The sequence below is a fragment of the Ranitomeya variabilis genome, chromosome 4 (genome assembly GCF_051348905.1).
Source record: "Ranitomeya variabilis isolate aRanVar5 chromosome 4, aRanVar5.hap1, whole genome shotgun sequence".
Taxonomy (NCBI): Eukaryota; Metazoa; Chordata; class Amphibia; order Anura; family Dendrobatidae; genus Ranitomeya; species Ranitomeya variabilis.
Window position 1 is genome coordinate 229618448 of NC_135235.1, and position 20716 is coordinate 229639163.

Sequence of the window (20716 nt, forward strand, 5' to 3'; positions counted from 1 at the left end):
AAATTGCACAGGTGATTGAATGCTTGCCTGTCCAGGTTATTCAATTATCACTTTTGCAATACTAAGGAAATCCTGAAAACAAGACCTGTTGGTGGCTCTTGAGGACTAGAGTTGGGGAACACTGCTCTATGTAATAATGATGCCACAAGTGAATTTTATAGTATACACTTGGAGTAGTGTTTTTTTTTTAATTCACACATCAATTTGGTAACTTTTCAAGTTTTCCCGGGCATATAACAGTGACACAATTTTGAAAAGTACGCCTTCAAGCCTGCCATATACTGTACATGATCTGTGCCAGTTTTTTTTACTTTAATTAGGCTAAGGACATGTTCACACTGAGTTTTTGGAGCAGAAACTCTCCAAATCCTCCTCATAATCTCAAGGCTCATCAAAAACTTTTAGTTATTGAGGAGTATTTGGAGAGTTTCTGCTCCAAAAACTTTGGTGTGAACAGTGTATTTTTTTATTGTTTTTGATTTTTAAAGCCAGTCTATTTTTCTTGGAGAAGTCATTTACATGTTCTTCTTCTTTTACTCAGTTAAAAGCATAAATACATTAATATGAGAGTAACATTTATTGATAAGTTGCTTTTATTTCTAGTCTGCATATGTACACAAAGAAATAGTTGGGTAAATGAAATCATAAAACAAATCAGTGAAAAATCAAACAATCGGAACAAATGAAGATTTATGCAGGAACAGAATATTTTGTAACTATGATAATTGTAGTTAGTGGTGCAAATATGCTAGGAAAATACTAGGAAATTTATGATTTTAAGAGGACTTTTCAGTTGGCATAAATAAGTTATTTTTAATGCCTGATGTAATTCCCGCTGTTCTCCTGAATCTGGAAATGTTTTTCTTTTTCTCCTGCACCTCTCTATTCCTGAGATATTGCCCCTTCTTTGTTTTATGCAAATGTTGTTTTACAGCTAAGTGGGTGTGGTCATCAGCTGTTCTCTGGGTGCTTTCATGAGGGCCACGCCCACTTAGATGAAAAGACTAGATTTATATACAGAGAAGAAGGACCTATATCTCGGGAACAGAGAGGCGCAGGAATAAAAGAAAAATATTGCCGGAATCAGGAAAACAGCGGCATTGTACACTAGGTAAAAAATAATTTGGGGGGGGTAAATGCCAAATGCTCCACTAAAGGATTATTCCCTTCTTAATACATAAGCATCATCAGATAGTACTTCTAAATACAAACAATATTTCCCTTTACAGTTTGATAACATTTTCAGCCATTCTTGAGATATTAACACTTTCCTTTCATTTGCAAATGATTGTCTTGGAAACTGACCACCACTGCGACACAATAAAACATCTGCAGTGATTACAAGCTTGTGAGCACTGTTTTGAAGCTGATCAGGACGGCTGGAGAGCATTGCTACTTTCAGTCTGCAGCCAGTTTCGAAGTTGTGCTTTATAAGCCAGACTACAATGGTGGTCGGTCTCCTAGGCAATGAACGCTAAATAAAAGAAATGTGTTGATATCTCAAGAATGGCTGCACATTTTAATAAGCGGTAAATTGCAAAATATCTGACAATATCCAGCTGTGAAGATGGGAATAACTCTTTAAGATGATTTGAGTGACCTTTCATTATTTTTTACATGGACAGATGAGGTCCTCATTTTTACGGAAAGCAGACATGCTCTCAAACAGGTATCATCGGTGTCATGCAGTCTTCCGGAATCCATAGAAGCAAAGTTGTGATAATCAATTTTGCATTTTTAAGTTACTTCCTTGTCCTGGTACTTTACGATTTTGATGTCCTTGCCCATAAGTCAAATTTATGACCGTCCACAATAGTTTTCATAACCTTAGGACCAACATATAATCAGGGGGGGGGGACACCACCTGTGAACACGACTCCATTGCCACGTCAGAACTTGGCTAAGCACATGGAACAGGAACCGATACATCAAAGCGTTCATGCCAAAAAACTGTTGTAAAACACTTTGAATAGTTGCAAAATGTTTGCACAATGTGGAGTTGTGAAAATACTTAGCAACTTTTGGCATTTTCACCATAGTTTCAAGCAGCTGGGTCAAAGCGTGCAGAAGAAGGAGAACCAGGATGGGTCGGGACATGTCGATGCCTGCCCATCAAATTAATGGAAAGTGGTGGTGTTTATTAAGGTGTAAAGAAGCGTAAGACAAGGAGAAGATGCCACAAATTCATTAGGTGGTCTGCTCCTCTTAATGAATTTGGTGCCTCTTATTCCTGCATGCCCCGCATTAATATCCGAATACAAAGCGCCAGTCTTGATGAATCGGAGCCAATGTCTATAAACGTATCACAATCTTTTCCAGATCTGACTGTATACTTGTTTACTGATACTAATTTATACACTTGTCTCCAAATCCCTATCATTTGTAATGTCACCCATACCATATAAAGAAGAAAAATATTAAACAAAATCGATAATTATGTAAGGTTACAGCAAAAAAAAAAAGCAGCGAATCAATGCCACCATCAACTATTGAGCTGATTGAAAATATCTTCTTAGTTTCTTGAAATTTGCCCATCAGATGCCTTTACCAGACCAAACAGATGGCACTTCCATTTCTTTATGCACACTGGGACTGGGTCATCAGATAGTATGTATCCATCATTGCAAACACAACGTGGTAGGCAGCCTTTAACCTTCACTGGTGGTTTGTTCCTTGTGGCACAGGTTTTCCGATAAGCTTTAAGACAGGGTACGAAATGCATATTTGGACCGCAATTAATTGTGCAACATGACAAAGGGACGCAGATATTGGAGGTTGCTGATTGGTAGACATAACCATCTATGCACTCACATCCATACCACAAAGGCTTTATACAGGCTTCCGTTGTACTGTTCATGTTGTCACAGTTGTTGTAACAAATACGCAGAGGACAGAAAATTTTGTGTGGATCATGACAATCAACTGTAGGAACAAAAATAGGAAATGTGTTACAAGCCTTAAAAGGTGATGGATTAAAAAAATCCAATCCACTTAATTCCATAAATGTTTTACTCATTTTGGCCTAATAGGTTCCTGTAGTGGATTACAGATGTCTCCTCCCTTATCCTTTCTTGGATTATGTTAAAGGGGTTTTTCCATTAAAAAAAATCTCGATCACCGGCTTCATGTTGTTATAAAGAAACAAACGGCACTGTACTCAACATCTCCAGCACCACCGGTGAGTATCATCATTACATCCGATGTCTGGAATTGGCTACAGCAGTAATGTGACATCAACCAATCAGTGAGCTCAACGGTTCCGAGCAGGGCATTCCATCTACACAGGTAAAGCCATTGAGCTCATTGATTGGCTGCCATGCTGTCGGCGTGACATCAGCGCCATAGCCAATTCCAAACAGAGGAAGCAGCGGCTGAGACTAAGCACTGGACCCGAGGATGGTGAGTAAAGAACGGTTTGTTACTGTATGAAGAGCTGCAGAAGGGCAGAAAGATTTGCTAAATGGGAGCAACCCCCTTAAAAAGGCTGGGAATGTCTTTTTTAGTGACGTCCTACTCTCAAGATAGACCATCAATATCTGATCGGCGTTACCGGTCAGCTATTACAGGCGGTGGTGGCAGTCAGAAGTTCTCAAATGCTGCCAGAACACAGCAGCTCCATCATTTCTATAGTGGCCAGGGCTGGGTACTGCAAATCCACCCCTAAATGAAGAGCAGAGGATCTGCAGTACCTGGCCGCAACCACCATAGTTTTGATGGAACTGCTGTGTCCCATGAATTTTGGACCACTTCTCAGGCCAGTATCAACTGATCAGCGAGGGTTCGGGATGTCACACCCCCACCAATATTGATGATTAATAAGCCATCAATAAACAAAAAGTTAGACAATTTGTTGATACAAATAGTATTCCCTTTCTAAATTTTACTGATTATGTTTCAAGTAGTCTTGTATCTCCAAATATAGTGGCAAGTATTTGGCCAGCAGTGGATCACCAGTCAGGACAATGGAAGGAGATTTAGAGGTATTTCAATAGGCTACAAAAGACCTCCATAAAGAATCAGACTGGAAGTCACATATTCGAACATCCAGCAACTTTTCATCCCTGTGTATGCTTTATAATTATAATGACATTTGTCAGCATATTAACATTTATTGTTCGAGAACATTTATTAACCGTTTGTGACGGAATTTAGAACCATCTGTGCTGTACACATCAGTTTGTATGGACTGGGGTGAAAAATGGGCATTAGCTGGGATTTAGGTCCATGTATGAATGCTACTTTAATAAAAGATTCTGTCAGGACTCAAACTCAGCAGCTCTTGTGTACCAAGTGGCAGCTTTGAGCTAGTCAACTTGCTGGACAGTTCCTTGCTAATCCGGATACTAGTACCTGTGTTATTTCTGATTGTTTCCACCCTGAGTTCCTGATGGTCTCCACCATGTAATCTCCTGATTGAACACCCTACTTTAACCTGGCTTTGCACTTCCTTCTTTGCGAGATTATTGAGCTACCAGCCTTTAGTTAAGCTTCCTTCACTTGCTGCTTCATTCCAAGACTATACTGCTGCTCTGTGTACCGACCCCTTGCTACTCCTGACTATGCTACCTGCTGATCCTTTACCTACATTGCTGCTCCATGTAACCAACCCTGGCTACTGCTAACTACGCTACCTGCTGATCCTTTACCTACATTGCTGCTCCATGTACCCAACCCTGGCTACTGCTGACTATGCTACCTGCTGAGCTGATCTTTTACCTACATTGCTGCTCCATGTACCCAACCCTGGCTACTGCTGACTACGCTACCTGCTGATCCTTTAACTACATTGCTGCTCCTGTGTACCAACCCCTGGCTTTTCCTGACTATGCTACCTCCCGATGCTGCCCCAATGGTTGCAATACCACTACACCAACCTAGGTCAGTCTATAACAGTATGATAGCCCTACCCAACTACCAATGTCTGTGTGTTGTTTATCGATCATGTACGTTTTGGGCATTAGATCCACTTTTGTACTGGAGATTCCCAGCTTTTTGCAAGTGCAGTAAGCATGTCTGTTTTGTAAAGTAACTGTGTTTTTTTTTATAACTTACCGTGGTGAGGAATAGGAATCATTTCATCTTCTTGTGCTGTTGATAAATAGACTGTAAAAACAACACAAAAAAATTATGAGGAGAGATGAGAGATTTGATTCTAATTGAATTGTATCATAATTTTAGGAGTTCACTGAACCCAAAAAATTCAAACAAAAATGCAATTTGGTTCACTCGAAACACATAAAATTGCCAAGAACAGTTTATACATTGCAGAAGATTTCGTCAGCGAGAATAGGATTACTTGACCTAGGGAACTTCTCCACAATGTCTTGCTGTTAACACATCCTATAGCAATAGTAACTATTATAGCCTCTATAAAAGCAGAAGCAGGAAATGTAGCAGCCTTTTGCAGTGAATATGAAAACGTAGCCATATAGATAGGGAGAGAATAAACTATAAAGATTTTGGATGACAGTACTGCTATGAAGAAGGTTAATGTGTGTGGAAAATAAAATAATACAGATTGAATTGATAGGGAGAGAGACATAGGATAATCTCGGGCCAATGAGACACACATATCTGGCAGACGCCGCTTGCTTGACTAGTGTGGTTGCAGTCTTGCTGCTGCAATTAAGTCACATATTAACATAATCCAAGAATGAGAAGAATCGAGGGCACTCACCAGTCTTCAAAATTCAATCTTTTATTGGCAACGTTTCCAGATAAAATTCATGGCCGGGACTGCCGGAGCCGAAGCTCGTGTGAGCAGGGGAGAACGGGGATGACGGCCGTTTCGCGCTGTGCTTGCGCTTCTACGGGTCACACAGTGCAAGGGCAAGACAGCGGAAATATAGTGCCGGCCACGACACCTCCCTCCACCTTCAAGCCCTCCCACCAAACCTAAAACACTCTTAACATAAAAAGCACAATTAAAAACAACATCATATAATCACTACTTTCTTATTAAATACGAACAATGGCTTGTAATATACGATAAATAGCCAAATTCACTTTACACAATATATGCACATGTTTGCGAACCTGGACGAGCACCTCTAAACTACCCATCTACAGCGGTACTATCTCATGTATAACAATAATTGTTATTTTCCACCAACTTCAATTTTATTTACTTACCAACCCAATCAGAGAAATATTGAGAGGTCTACCCTATCATTAAAGCCCAAGGGTCCCATCGCATTACTGCGCATGATCCATTTCGCCTCGGCTCTGAGAAGTAAGTTATCCAGATCACCCCCTCTAGTGGGTAAACCGATTTTTTCGATTCCCGCAAAACTTAAACAATCAGCGCAGCCCCCATGTTTCTCTTTTACATGGGTAATTAATCGTGGTACCCCCTTGCCTGTGACTATCGATCGGCAATGTTCACGGAAACGGACAAACATCGGTCTTATTGTCTTTCCTATGTAGTAATGCCTGCAAGGGCAGAAAACCACATATACTACGTGGTCTGTCCTGCATGTTATAAAATCATTTACTACATGTTTCAGTGCTCCAATATGAAGAGTCCGTTCCGTTATGTGCTGTCTACACATGGGGCAGTGTCCACACCTATAATTGCCTTTGGGTGCCGCAGTGCCTAACCAATTCTGATTGGGCTTAGTGATCCGATTTCTCACTAATTTGTCTCGTAATCTGACACTTCTTCTGTTGGCTATCAAAGGACCTCGGGCTACAACAGTTGCCAATTCTTTATCTTGGCCCAAAATATGCCAATTCCTCTTGATAGCCAACCTAATCTGTCGATCCATGCTATTATATGGAAAACAAAAGGTAAATCTCTTTTCTTTTTTAGTCCTATGCATTACTGACTCGCGTTCACTACCCATCATCCTTTCTCTCTTAACTCTCTCTTTTGCTGACACTATTAGTTCTTCTGGGTAACCCCTCTCTCTAAATCTTTGCGACATTTCTTCAGACTGGCGTATGAATCCCTCCTCGGTATTATTGACCCTACTCACCCTCATAAATTGACTGCGAGGCAACGCCCGCTTTGTGTGAACAGGGTGGAAACTCTTATTGATGCATCATTGTATTTGCTGCTACAGGTTTACGGTACAAAGATGTACAAATTTTATCACCTTTAGCCTCTACCAAGACATCCAGAAATTCTAAATGCCGCCCTCCAAAAACGGACGTGAAAGCCATATTCATCCTATTGTTCTTATTCAGATAGGATACAAAGTTATTAAAGACTTCCTCCGTACTATCCCAGACCACTACTACATCATCTATATATCTCTGATAAAATTTAATATGGCGCAAATATGCATTTGTGTCCGCATAGATGTATTTCTCCTCAAAAAGACTTAGAAACAGATTAGCGAACGTGCATGCTGCCTGAGTCCCCATCGCAGTCCCCACCTTTTGAACATACCATTCATCTAAAAACATAAACGCATTGTGCGCGAGAATGAACTTCAAACCCTCGCACACAAATCCAATGAATTCACGACTTTTGTCAGTGGTGCCCAAGATCTGCTCAACTGCCTCAACCCCTATGTCCTGTGGGATCCTCGTATACAAGCTCTCCACATCTATTGAGGCCAAGGAATAATGATCCTGCCATTCAAATTTTTGTATACTGTCAAGGAAAGAATTCGTATCCCTCAGATAGGCGGGGATATCTCTCAAAATCGGCCGTAACAACCAATCAATGTACTGGGATAGGGGCTCAGTGAGCGATCCTATCCCAGACACTATCGGCCGTCCAGGGGGGCACTGAACAGACTTGTGCACCTTGGGGATGTGGTACCAGTGGGGTCTGGTGGGGAACTCCGGCAGCAGCTTCTCCGCTTTTTTCTGAGTAATAACTCCCATTTCTACATATTTCCTCAAAAAGGACCTCAATTCCGACTTGTATCTACAGGTCCTTCTCAAAAAATTAGCATATAGTGTTAAATTTCATTATTTACCATAATGTAATGATTACAATTAAACTTTCATATACTATAGATTCATCATCCACCAACTGAAATGTGTCAGGTCTTTTATTGTTTTAATACTGATGATTTTGGCATACAACTCCTGATAACCCAAAAAACCTGTCTCAATAAATTAGCATATTTCACCCGACCAATCAAATAAAAGTGTTTTTTAATACCAAACAAAAAAACCATCAAATAATAATGTTCAGTTATGCACTCAATACTTGGTCGGGAATCCTTTGGCAGAAATGACTGCTTCAATGCGGCGTGGCATGGAGGCAATCAGCCTGTGACACTGCTGAGATGTTATGGAGGCCCAGGATGCTTCAATAGCGGCCTTAAGCTCATCCAGAGTGTTGGGTCTTGCGTCTCTCAACTTTCTCTTCACAATATCCCACAGATTCTCTATGGGGTTCAGGTCAGGAGAGTTGGCAGGCCAATTGAGCACAGTAATACCATGGTCAGTAAACCATTTACCAGTGGTTTTGGCACTGTAAGCAGGTGCCAGGTCGTGCTGAAAAATGAAATCTTCATCTCCATAAAGCATTTCAGCCGATGGAAGCATGAAGTGCTCCAAAATCTCCTGATAGCTAGCTGCATTGACCCTGCCCTTGATGAAACACAGTGGACCAACACCAGCAGCTGACATGGCACCCCACACCACCACTGACTGTGGGTACTTGACACTGGACTTCAGGCATTTTGGCATTTCCTTCTCCCCAGTCTTCCTCCAGACTCTGGCACCTTGATTTCCGAATGACATGCAAAATTTGCTTTCATCAGAAAAAAGTACTTGGGACCACTTAGCAACAGTCCAGTGCTGCTTCTCTGTAGCCCAGGTCAGGCGCTTCTGCCACTGTTTATGGTTCAAAAGTGGCTTTACCTGGGGAATGCGGCACCTGTAGCCCATTTCCTGCACACGCCTGTGCACGGTGGCTCTGGATGTTTGCACACCAGACTCAGTCCACTGCTTCCTCAGGTTCCCCAAGGTCTGGAATCGGTCCTTCTCCACAATCTTCCTCAGGGTCCGGTCACCTCTTCTCGTTGTACAACGTTTTCTGCCACATTGTTTCCTTCCAACAGACTTACCATTGAGGTGCCTTGATACAGCACTCTGGGAACAGCCTATTTGTTGAGAAATTTCTTTCTGGGTCTTACCCTCCTGCTTGAGGGTGTCAATGATGGCCTTCTTGACATCTGTCAGGTCGCTAGTCTTACCCATGATGGGGGTTTTGAGTAATGAACCAGGCAGGGAGTTTTTAAAAGCCTCAGGTATCTTTTGCATGTGTTTAGAGTTAATTAGTTGATTCAGAAGATTAGGGTAATAGGTCATTTAGAGAACCTTTTCTTGATATGCTAATTTATTGAGACAGGTTTTTTGGGTTATCAGGAGTTGTATGCCAAAATCATCAGTATTAAAACAATAAAAGACCTGACAAATTTCAGTTGGTGGATAATGAATCTATAGTATATGAAAGTTTAATTGTAATCATTACATTATGGTAAATAATGAAATTTAACACTATATGCTAATTTTTTGAGAAGGACCTGTATGCAGCGGATTACTCGGTAATAATTCATATACTGTCTTATCTGACAACTGCCTCTTTGCTTCAGTGATGTAGTAGGATATGGGAAGCAACACTGTTTTGCCCCCTTTATCGGCTGCCCGGACTATCGTGTCTTCCCACGTCTGTATCTCTTGAAGGGCCCTACCCTCCTCTCTAGTTAAATTTTTGGGGGATTTCCTGTAAATAAGTGCCTCCACATCTTTAATAACCTGCGCTTCAAATAAATCTACTACGTTGCCGGGGGATACCACAGGCATGAATCTTGAAGGAACCCCCCCAACAAAGGGGGCCACCTTTTCCTCCTCCTGATGCACATTCTCACTGTGATTTTCATTAATGCCTAACAACAATCTAGATTCTTCCCCCATATCTGCTAACGCCCCTGTTCCTGCCATGAACCCCAACGGTCCAATAGACACTGGGATTTCTCCCTCTGGGGCATTATTAACAGTTGCTTTATTATTAAACGCTTTATAAAGGTGGATCTTTCTGATGGCCTTGAAAAGATCAATTTTAAAATCAGTCATGTCGAATTCCTGTGGCACACAAAACCCCAAACCTTTGTCCAGTAAGGATAAATGCGCCGACGTCAGTACATGATCAGTCAGATTGATAACTGTGCCTCCACTTGGAATACTTAATATCTGCGTGTCCACGCCACATGCTTCCGTTTGTGCTGTTTGCTTACACCGGCTCTTCCTTCTACTCCTCCTGGTCTTTCTCCTAAAGGGATCGGTCTCTCAATAGTCTCAATTCCTCCTACTGGCAATAATTCTAATGAGCCGGCTGAGGTACCTGCTCCGTCACTTAAGCTTGATTCTGACTCAGTGGTTAAATATTCATTTTTCCGATTTTTATTTTTACTTCCAAACCTCTTTCTCCGGCTAGCAAGATTTCTACCTCCGATATTTCCATCTTTATTATACTTGATCACATGCCCTGTATCGAAATCAGTCTTATCGCGGACAAATTTGTCCCTTTTCCTCTGTTTGACATTAGCTTGGATTATTGTGAGTTTGTTGTCTAATTTTTTATTGAAAGCAATCCACTGGTCTTCAGGCATTCTTGCTTTTAGTTCTGTTTGTGTTTTAACCAAATCTCCATTCAGTGCATCATAACTCCGTATATTCGTTTTCAAAACCAGAGACAACAATTCTTGCGAACATCTCAGCATGATATTCTCCCACTCTCTTCGAAAATCTGTGTCAGATAGAGAGGAGGGTAGGGCCCTTCAAGAGATACAGACGTGGGAAGACACGATAGTCCGGGCCGCCGATAAAGGGGGCAAAACAGTGTTACTTCCCAGATCCTACTACATCACTGAAGCAAAGAGGCAGTTGTCAGATAAGACAGTATATGAATTATTACCGAGTAATCCGCTGCATAGATACAAGTCGGAATTGAGGTCCTTTTTGAGGAAATATGTAGAAATGGGAGTTATTACTCAGAAAAAAGCGGAAAAGCTGCTGCCGGAGTTCCCCACCAGACCCCACTGGTACCACATCCCCAAGGTGCACAAGTCTGTTCAGTGCCCCCCTGGACGGCCGATAGTGTCTGGGATAGGATCGCTCACTGAGCCCCTATCCCAGTACATTGATTGGTTGTTACGGCCGATTTTGAGAGATATCCCCGCCTATCTGAGGGATACGAATTCTTTCCTTGACAGTATACAAAAATTTGAATGGCAGGATAATTATTCCTTGGCCTCAATAGATGTGGAGAGCTTGTATACGAGGATCCCACAGGACATAGGGGTTGAGGCAGTTGAGCAGATCTTGGGCACCACTGACAAAAGTCGTGAATTCATTGGATTTGTGTGCGAGGGTTTGAAGTTCATTCTCGCGCACAATGCGTTTATGTTTTTAGATGAATGGTATGTTCAAAAGGTGGGGACTGCTATGGGGACTCAGGCAGCATGCACGTTCGCTAATCTGTTTCTAAGTCTTTTTGAGGAGAAATACATCTATGCGGACACAAATGCATATTTGCGCCATATTAAATTTTATCAGAGATATATAGATGATGTAGTTGTGGTCTGGGATAGTACGGAGGAAGTCTTTAATAACTTTGTATCCTATCTGAATAAGAACAATAGGATGAATATGGCTTTCACGTCCGTTTTTGGAGGGTGGCGTTTAGAATTTTTGGATGTCTTGGTAGAGGCTAAAGGTGATAAAATTTGTACATCTTTGTACCGTAAACCTGTAGCAGCAAATACAATGATGCATCATAAGAGTTTCCACCCTGTTCACACAAAGCGGGCGTTGCCTCGCAGTCAATTTATGAGGGTGAGTAGGGTCAATAATACCGAGGAGGGATTCATACGCCAGTCTGAAGAAATGTCGCAAAGATTTAGAGAGCGGGGTTACCCAGAAGAACTAATAGTGTCAGCAAAAGAGAGAGTTAAGAGAGAAAGGATGATGTGTGGTGAACGCGAGTCAGTAATGCATAGGACTAAAAAAGAAAAGAGATTTACCTTTTGTTTTCCATATAATAGCATGGATCGACAGATTAGGTTGGCTATCAAGAGGAATTGGCATATTTTGGGCCAAGATAAAGAATTGGCAACTGTTGTAGCCCGAGGTCCTTTGATAGCCAACAGAAGAAGTGTCAGATTATGAGACAAATTAGTGAGAAATCGGATCACTAAGCCCAATCAGAATTGGTTAGGCACTGCGGCACCCAAAGGCAATTATAGGTGTGGACACTGCCCCATGTGTAGACAGCACATAACGGAACGGACTCTTCATATTGGAGCACTGAAACATGTAGTAAATGATTTTATAACATGCAGGACAGACCACGTAGTATATGTGGTTTTCTGCCCTTGCAGGTATTACTACATAGGAAAGATAATATGACCGATGTTTGTCCGTTTCCGTGAACATTGCCGATCGATAGTCACAGGCAAGGGGGTACCACGATTAATTACCCATGTAAAAGAGAAACATGGGGGCTGCGCTGATTGTTTAAGTTTTGCGGAGATCGAAAAAATCGGTTTACCCACTAGAGGGGGTGATCTGGATAACTTACTTCTCCGAGCCGAGGCAAAATGGATCATGCGCAGTAATGCGATGGGACCCTTGGGCTTTAATGATAGGGTAGACCTCTCAATATTTCTCTGATTGGGTTGGTAAGTAAATAAAATTGAAGTTGGTGGAAAATAACAATTATTGTTATACATGAGATAGTACCGCTGTAGATGGGTAGTTTAGAGGTGCTCGTCCAGGTTCGCAAACATGTGCATATATTGTGTAAAGTGAATTTGGCTATTTATCGTATATTACAAGCCATTGTTCGTATTTAATAAGAAAGTAGTGATTATATGATGTTGTTTTTAATTGTGCTTTTTATGTTAAGAGTGTTTTAGGTTCGGTGGGAGGGCTTGAAGGTGGAGGGAGGTGTCGTGGCCGGCACTATATTTCCGCTGTCTTGCTCTTGCACTGAGTGACCCGTAGAAGCGCAAGCACAGCGCGAAACGGCCGTCGTCCCCGTTCTCCCCTGCTCACACGAGCTTCGGCTCCGGTAGTCCCGGCCATGAATTTTATCTGGAAACGTTGCCAATAAAAGATTGAATTTTGAAGACTGGTGAGTGCCCTCGATTCTTCTCATTCTTGGATTATGTCAATAGTCACCTTGTTCTGGAGGAGCACCCGAAGTCTAATACGGCTAGGCTGCAATAGCCATTGCTGAGCACCCGTGCTGGGGGGCACCGTCAGGAGATAGCCTCAACAGCAGAGACTGTGCCGCCTGATGAACTTATCTTGTTATGGTGGATTAAGTCACATATTAGTTTGCAGAAGCAGACCACTAACACTGCAGAAAGAAACAAAAAACAGATAACTTTCCGACAGTCTCACAAATTGAGCGTGTCACAGACATTAATGGTTTTTGCACACTTGTTTTATTGGTCTAACTTGATGTACATACACAGCACACCAATACAGCTGCCTTCAGCGTAATATTTGGTGGATAATGTTTGGGAAGGGGCCCTTGTGTTAGAAGAATATACAAAAGAGAAATAAAAGAATAAAGTCATTTAATACTTTACTCTCCTCGTACTCTTCTCCATAAATAAGCACAAGAAGAATGATGGTGGCATATTGTTACTTAGTTCCAGGTTACATTCTGATTTTTCTTACATTTGCACATTGTATTCGTAAGTCGTAACACAATGGTGTCGAGACGAGATGAACTATTTGTTTTCACACCTGTTATTTCTACTCTCGGAGCCTTTCACTTTCATGCACTTACAATATCTGTCCATCGGGGTGATCAATGCCGATCGTCTTATTTGTCAATAATATCTTCAGATCTTAAAGACCTTAACCAGAACCCCCTAACTACATCATTATTATTGATTACATTGACCCCTTCACATTTCATGATGTGTGAAAATAAGCTTGAGACGAAATAAATTCCCTCCAAATTCTACAAAAAATTAAAATTCACCTGTATCCGATTTTTTTCTATGATTCACTTTGTGCAAATTCAGCAAAAGTTCAGCCGGACATTACATTTTGGTAATTTGTGGAGGGCCAGGAAAGAGATTTGAAAAAAATAATAATGTCTAACCGTTCATCTGTTCTGATGCCACAGCCTTCTGTCTGGTTCTCCGTGAAGCTCTCCTCTTCCTTCGGGACATAACTTTAGACTTCTCCAAGTAGGCAGATCAAGATGTCATGACTTCATGATATGAATTGCCTGATACCTGCTCAGCATCTTGTGACACCCATCATCACAGTCCAATGTGTCTTGATGTCAAACATCAACTTAGCACCGGAAGCTCCTTTCAGAGTGAAGATGCCGGATGTTGCGCAACTTAGCAAAAAAGAGACACCAAAAAGGACCAATGAGTGCAGAGATGAGAATTATTCATTTTATCCTACAATTATTATGCTCCTCTGTAATGTGGAGAGAGATTATATCCGACTACTGCATTTACAGGCATCTGCTGTGTATGAAGCAGGCTCAAATCCTGAGCCTGCTCCATACTGCCCATATCCACCTGTGACAAACCTGTACATCACAGGTCGCTAAGTTTGTGATGTACCTTTAAATGATGCTATCAGTCTCTGACAGCAGCATTTGAATGGAAAATTGCCAGTATGTGTGGCTATGTCAATGTAAAAAAATATATATTTTTTTTAAGTTACGACTTTTGTAAGAAGGGGTGGGAAAATGAAAGCGTAAAAACTAAAAATTGTCCAGCATTGATAGGGGAATTCATATATCCACTGCCCACTATCTGTTAAGTTGGATTTCACACAGTTGACTTAACATTTATCCTATTGTTGAGAACTTTTTTTTTTAATAGTATACTACTTATCTTAACCATTTACTGGCTATCAAAGCCTGAAACAGTTAACAGAAGCTCCAGAAGACTGAACGTATGCACAGCAATTTGTTTTGATATTGGTGTATATTATTTTCATTCTTTGTAGGGTATTTTATGGATTTTTCAGACAGAATACAGGTGGAATCAAGCATGAGAAAGAAGTGTGTCCCGAAACATGTCTACAGCTGAGGTTGCTTACACTGACTTCAGAGTCTCTGCAAACTCTTGTGGAGAAAAGAACATTCTGTGATGCTAGGCACTACTCATGCATAAGCCATGAGGCAGGGTAGTCAAGAAGGTCAAAAGAAAAGAGAGTACGTCATAGACATAGGAGTGAGATGAAGGTGTAGTCAAGGAACAGTTCAAGCTCAATATTCCAAGAAGGTAGTGAATCACACCAAAAAGAGCTAGGCCAACGGATGGTCAAGACAAATACTAGGTTGAGCAGCAAAGATCAGAATACTAGACTATGAGCACAGAGAAAACACACACAACATGAGCCAAGCTACAATGGGCAGCAATTTAAGGCAGAGAGCTGGTTAAATAGTCAGATAACTACTCTGGACAACAGACGCATGAATGAAGCCCCGGCACACCCTGGTCCTGATTAGATGGCTAAACTGTCACTTCAGACACTGACTGCTCAGCATACCCCAGCATCTGATTGGATGGTTGAGCTGTCCGTCACCATACTGACAACTCAGAATGCCCCATTCCTAGATTGGACGGCAGAACTGTCATTCACTTTGTCCAGGGAAAACGAAGGATGGCATGGTCTTTAGGAGCACTGAGGCAAAAAAGGGTAAAATAGTTCAAATTAAAAGGCAGAAACCTTTATTAAAAATATATTGTACTCCACTTAGTCCTTAAGGAATTGTCCAGTGCGGCTACAATAGAGGCAGAGTCCGAGATCACATCGCCGTCTCTTCTTAACGACCCGAGAGCCGGCAGCTTTGATTTCCATTGGTTCCGCTTCAGGTAAATGGATAGACTCAGGAAGAATGACCAAAACCCCCTTTAACTCATCATGTCTCTCCCAAACTCTTCGATCCATTTGAATGTAATTAGTAACGGCCTCCCTCAAGGTGGAGTATGCAGAGACAGAACATGCTTAAAAGTATCAGAAAGACCTCTGTGGAACTGACATCTGAAAGCTACATCATTCCACACAACTTCAGAGGACCATTGCCAGAACTTTGAACTACAGTCCTCAGTAATCCAGCCACCCTATGTCAGGTTTATGATCTTTGCCTCTGCAACCTGGAGCCTGCCAGGTTCATCATACATCATCCCTAAGCCATAAAAAACATGTCAACAGAAGACCATTCTGGGGCGAGTGTCCCCTCGCAGTAGGGTCATGACTATTTCCACCCACTGGGACTCATGCCCTGAAGACTGGGGTCGTAAGGTAAAAAAATAGTTTACAGCTTTCCTTAATAACCTAAACTGGTCTTTCTTCCGCAAAAATGTATCAGGAAGTGCCACTACTGGTTCAGGAGAGACCAACTGCACATCTAAAGCTACCGAAGGCAAAACTATAGTCAGTTACTGAGAGCTTTGGGAACATCCGTACTAGTAAACTGACCCAGCAGCTGGGACTGTGAAGACTCTAGCTTCTGATGATAACTGACCAGATCCTGGACCATTTGGGTCAGATTTGCCGCCAGATCACAGAGTGTACAAACTGGATCCATTTGTGAGTAAAAAATTAAATATATTGCCAATTGTAAATTGACGCTAGTCACAACTCACGGACAAGCCGTGACGCAGGGTAGTCAAATGTTCAGGGGTCAGATACTAAGAAAGCACGTAGTAAACAAAAGGGAAAAGACAAAGGCAGAGTCAGGTAACGGTCCGATGTCAGAATAACAGGAAGATAGTGGACCAGAGTAAAGGGGCTAGGCAAATGGATGGTCAGAAAGATGTCCCTGGTCAGGCAGCAGTAGATCAACAAACAGGGCACAAGAAAAAAAGGCAAAGCACCATTGAACAAATGCTACAATTTGCAAATATCTGATTCTGGCAGCTTTTCTAAGTAGCTGGGTAATCATGTAGAACAGGGAACACCGGAAGGAAGCTCTGCCCCTACCTGCTCCCAGTCTGAGACTGGACAGCTGAGCTGTCCATCAAAATACCGACAGCTCAGCACACCCCTGCACTAGATTGAACGATTAAGCTGTCACTCACTGCATCTAAAACACACTTAGCGAAAGTATCTTGACACATTCAACTTCTTCTATTGTAGACAGATACTGTGGAAAAATGTATCATCAATAAGTAATACTGTGGGGGAGGAACACGGGATTGCTCGCACCCCGAGATCAAGGGTGTCGGTCTCTGGTTTCAATAGGGGGCCTATTAGGTGTTTCCGTTGCCATGAGAAGGGCCATGTTTCTGCGAACTGTCCTGTTACCACTGAACCCATGCAGTGCGACGTTACAGACTCTAAAAAACGCATGTCTTTGGTTACACGGCTAGTGAGTGTGAATGCGGGTCAAAATGATACAGTGAAACATCTGTGTGAATTGTCTGTAGATGGGACAAACGTTGTGGCATTACTAGACTCTGGAAGTGTGGTGACTCTAGTGAAAGCCAGTCTGAAAGCACGTCCAACTGGTCCGTCTGACAAGTTTTCTGTAACGTGTGTGCATGGTGACACCTGCTCGTACCCTACAGCGGTCATATGTATCTCCACTCCCTATGGGTCTGTGCAACACAAAGTGGGACTCGTTCCTGCATTGTTACAGGATATAATCTTGGGCAGGGATTTTCCTCATTTCTGGCAGTTGTGGGAGAATCAGTTGCTCCTTCACAGTAGCTGTAACCGTGAATCTTCTCCCATGCTATCTGGAGGTCCCGAGCTCCTGGAGGAGACCCCACAGGAAGATGCTGCTGGGGAGGTTATTGAATCTAACCTTCAGTACCCCTTCTCAGTTATGGCGGGGGAAACAGGAAACTGAGGAAACTCAGCGAGAGGCGGAGGCAGATAGCCATCCAGCCCCCTGTCTGCCAGATTTGGAAGTCCAGGTGGATGACTTTCACAGCGAGCAAATGAAAGATCCTACTCTGGCTCCGGCTAGAAAAAACGTAAAAATAATAGATGGGGTACCCGTAGAACCTGACACTAGGCTAGCATACCCGTATATGGTTCTTGAAAATGATTTGCTCTACCAGGTAGAAAAAAAAGGGGAGGACACTGTGCAACAGTTAGTGGTACCCAAACCTTATCGGTGGAAGGTACTGGACCTGGCCCACGGACATATAATGGGGGGACATCTGGGGGTGCATAAAACCACAGAAAGGATATCCCACTGTTTTGTGTGGCCCGGTATACATGGTGATGTGCGTAACTATTGTGAGTCCTGTCCAGAGTGCCAAATCTCCGCGCCTAAACCTCGGTTCCGTAGCCCTTTGGTACCCCTCCCGATCATTGAAGTCCCATTTGAGAGGATTGGGATGGACTTGGTTGGGCCCCTTCCCTGGTCCGCACGTGGACACCAACATATCCTCGTCATCGTGGACTATGCCACTCGTTACCCGGAAGCCACCCCCTTGCGTAACACAGCTACTAAAACGATCGCCAAGGAATTAGTACAAGTGTTTAGTCGGGTGGGAATTCCAAAACAGATACTCACCGACCAGGGGACTCCCTTTATGTCAAGGGTAATGAAGGAGCTCTGCAGACTCTTACAAATAGACCCGTTACGTACATCTGTCTATCACCCTCAAACAGATGGGTTGGTTGAGCGGTTCAATAAAACCTTAAAACAGATGCTCCTAAAGGCGATAGACAAAGATGGGAAGAACTGGGATTACTTGTTACCCTATTTGCTGTTTGCCATTAGGGAAGTTCCCCAGTCTTCCACGGGATTCTCGCCTTTCGAGCTATTGTACGCCCGTCGTCCCCGTGGACTATTGGACGTTGCAAGAGAAACCTGGGAAGGTCAAGTCACTCCCTTTAAAACGGTGATAGACCATGTAACGCAAATGCAGGACCGTATTGCCGCTGTAATGCCCATTGTTAAGGAACATATGTTACAGGCCCAGGGGGCTCAGAGGCAAAGTTATGATAGAGGCGCCAAGGTCCGTACATTTGCACCCGGGGAGAGGGTGTTGATCCTGATCCCTACGGTGGATAGTAAATTCCTGGCGAAGTGGCAGGGCCCCTTTGAGGTCATGGAAAGAGTTGGGGAAGTAAACTATAAAGTGTACCAGGCTGGTAAAAGAAAACCAGAACAGATTTATCATGTGAATCTGATAAAACCCTGGAAAGACCGCTCTGCCCTAACAGCGGATCTGTCTCGTCCAGTTTGCTCACCTACTGTTCCCGAGGTGCAGATTGCTGAGACTCTCTCTGAACAGCAAAAGTCTGAAGTTAAGCAGTTCTTGTTACAGAACCGACAGTTTTTCTTGGAAAAACCTGGCCAGACTAAGCTGGTGAAACATGAGATTGTCACAGAGCCTGGGGTCACAGTCCATGTGAAGCCTTACCGGATTCCGGAAGCCCGCCGTGAAGCCATCTCCCGGGAAGTGAGGGCAATGTTGGACTTAGGAGTCATTGAGGAGTCGCACAGCGCTTGGTCCAGTCCAATCGTGTTGATACCTAAGCTGGATGGCTCCATACGGTTTTGCAATGACTTTAGGAAACTAAACGCGGTTTCTAAATTTGATGCGTACCCTATGCCCCGGGTCGATGAGTTGATCGACCGGCTTGGTAAAGCCCGATACATTACGACCCTGGATCTAACAAAGGGGTACTGGCAGATCCCCCTGGCCGAGGCGGCCAGAGAGAAGACAGCATTTGCTACACCGGAAGGTCTGTTCCAGTATGTCTACATGCCGTTTGGACTTCACAGAGCTCCAGCAACGTTCCAGAGATTGATGGACCGAGTCTTGAGACCCCACAGGCAGTACGCTTCTGCCTATCTAGATGACATCGTAATTTACAGCATGGACTGGGAAACTCACCTCCAGAAGGTACAGGCGGTGATTGAGGACTAGCGAGATGCAGGCCTAACGGCGAACCCCAAGAAATGTCACATCGGGCTTGAAGAAGCCCGATATTTGGGTTACGTGAGTGGCAGAGGAGTACCCCAGATCGATAAAATACAGGCAATTCAGGGCTGGCCGCAGCCAGTAAACAAAAAACAAGTACAAGCTTTCCTGGGAATTGCCGGCTATTATCGCCGGTTCATACCCAATTTTGCAGCCACTGCTACCCCCTTGACGGATCTTACCAAAGGGAAGGGTTCCATCATGGTAAAGTGGTCCTCAGCTGCCGAAGAGGCCTTCCATAGCCTGAAACGGGCTTTGTGCTCTCAGCCCGTGCTGGTGACTCCTGATTTCAGCAGCGAGTTTGTGGTGCAAACTGATGCTTCTGATACCGGTCTCGGAGCTGTGCTTTCCCAGGTGAGAGACGGAGTCGAACACCCGGTCCTCTACCTCAGCCGGAAGCTGAATGTACATGAGCAGAGGTATGCCGTGGTTGAAAAAGAATGCCTAGCCATTAAATGGGCTCTCGACTTCCTCAAGTATTACCTGGCAGGTAGGAAGTTTAGGCTGGTCACGGACCATGCCCCTCTCAAGTGGATGCACCTCCACAAGGACCATAATAGTCGGGTAACCCGGTGGTTCCTTGCCCTGCAGGCTTACTCTTTCACGTTGGAGCACCGCCCCGGGGTACAGATGGGGAGCGCTGATGCCCTGTCCCGAGTGCACTGTTTCAGGAGTGTCTTTGCTCGACCGGAGTGGTCTGAGCAGGGGGGGAGGATATGTAAGAGTCATGTCGGCCTGGTAGTCGGGGGCAGGTATATCTCGCCCAGGTATTTGTCCTATGTGAATTAGACCGCTCAGTATCTCCAGGA

General features: G+C 43.3%; 1 protein-coding gene across 4 annotated transcripts in view; it reads right to left on the bottom strand.

Annotated features, from left to right (window-relative positions):
- Nucleotides 1-490: 490 nt before the first annotated feature.
- Nucleotides 491-20716, bottom strand: part of LOC143770494 (uncharacterized) — a 33479-nt gene continuing 13253 nt past the window's right edge. For 3 of the 4 annotated variants that reach the window (XR_013214641.1, XM_077260165.1, XM_077260166.1), the window contains 2 exons: nucleotides 5053-5103; nucleotides 492-2922 (listed from right to left, as the gene is read on the bottom strand). Coding sequence is in view for 3 of the 4 variants with exons in the window: in XM_077260165.1 (XP_077116280.1) it covers nucleotides 2513-2922; nucleotides 5053-5103 (461 nt within the window). In the remaining variant the exon portion in view is untranslated. Of the gene's footprint in view, nucleotides 2923-5052; nucleotides 5104-14089; nucleotides 15433-20716 lie in introns of those variants that run through there. The other variant, XM_077260164.1, reaches the window with a different exon arrangement.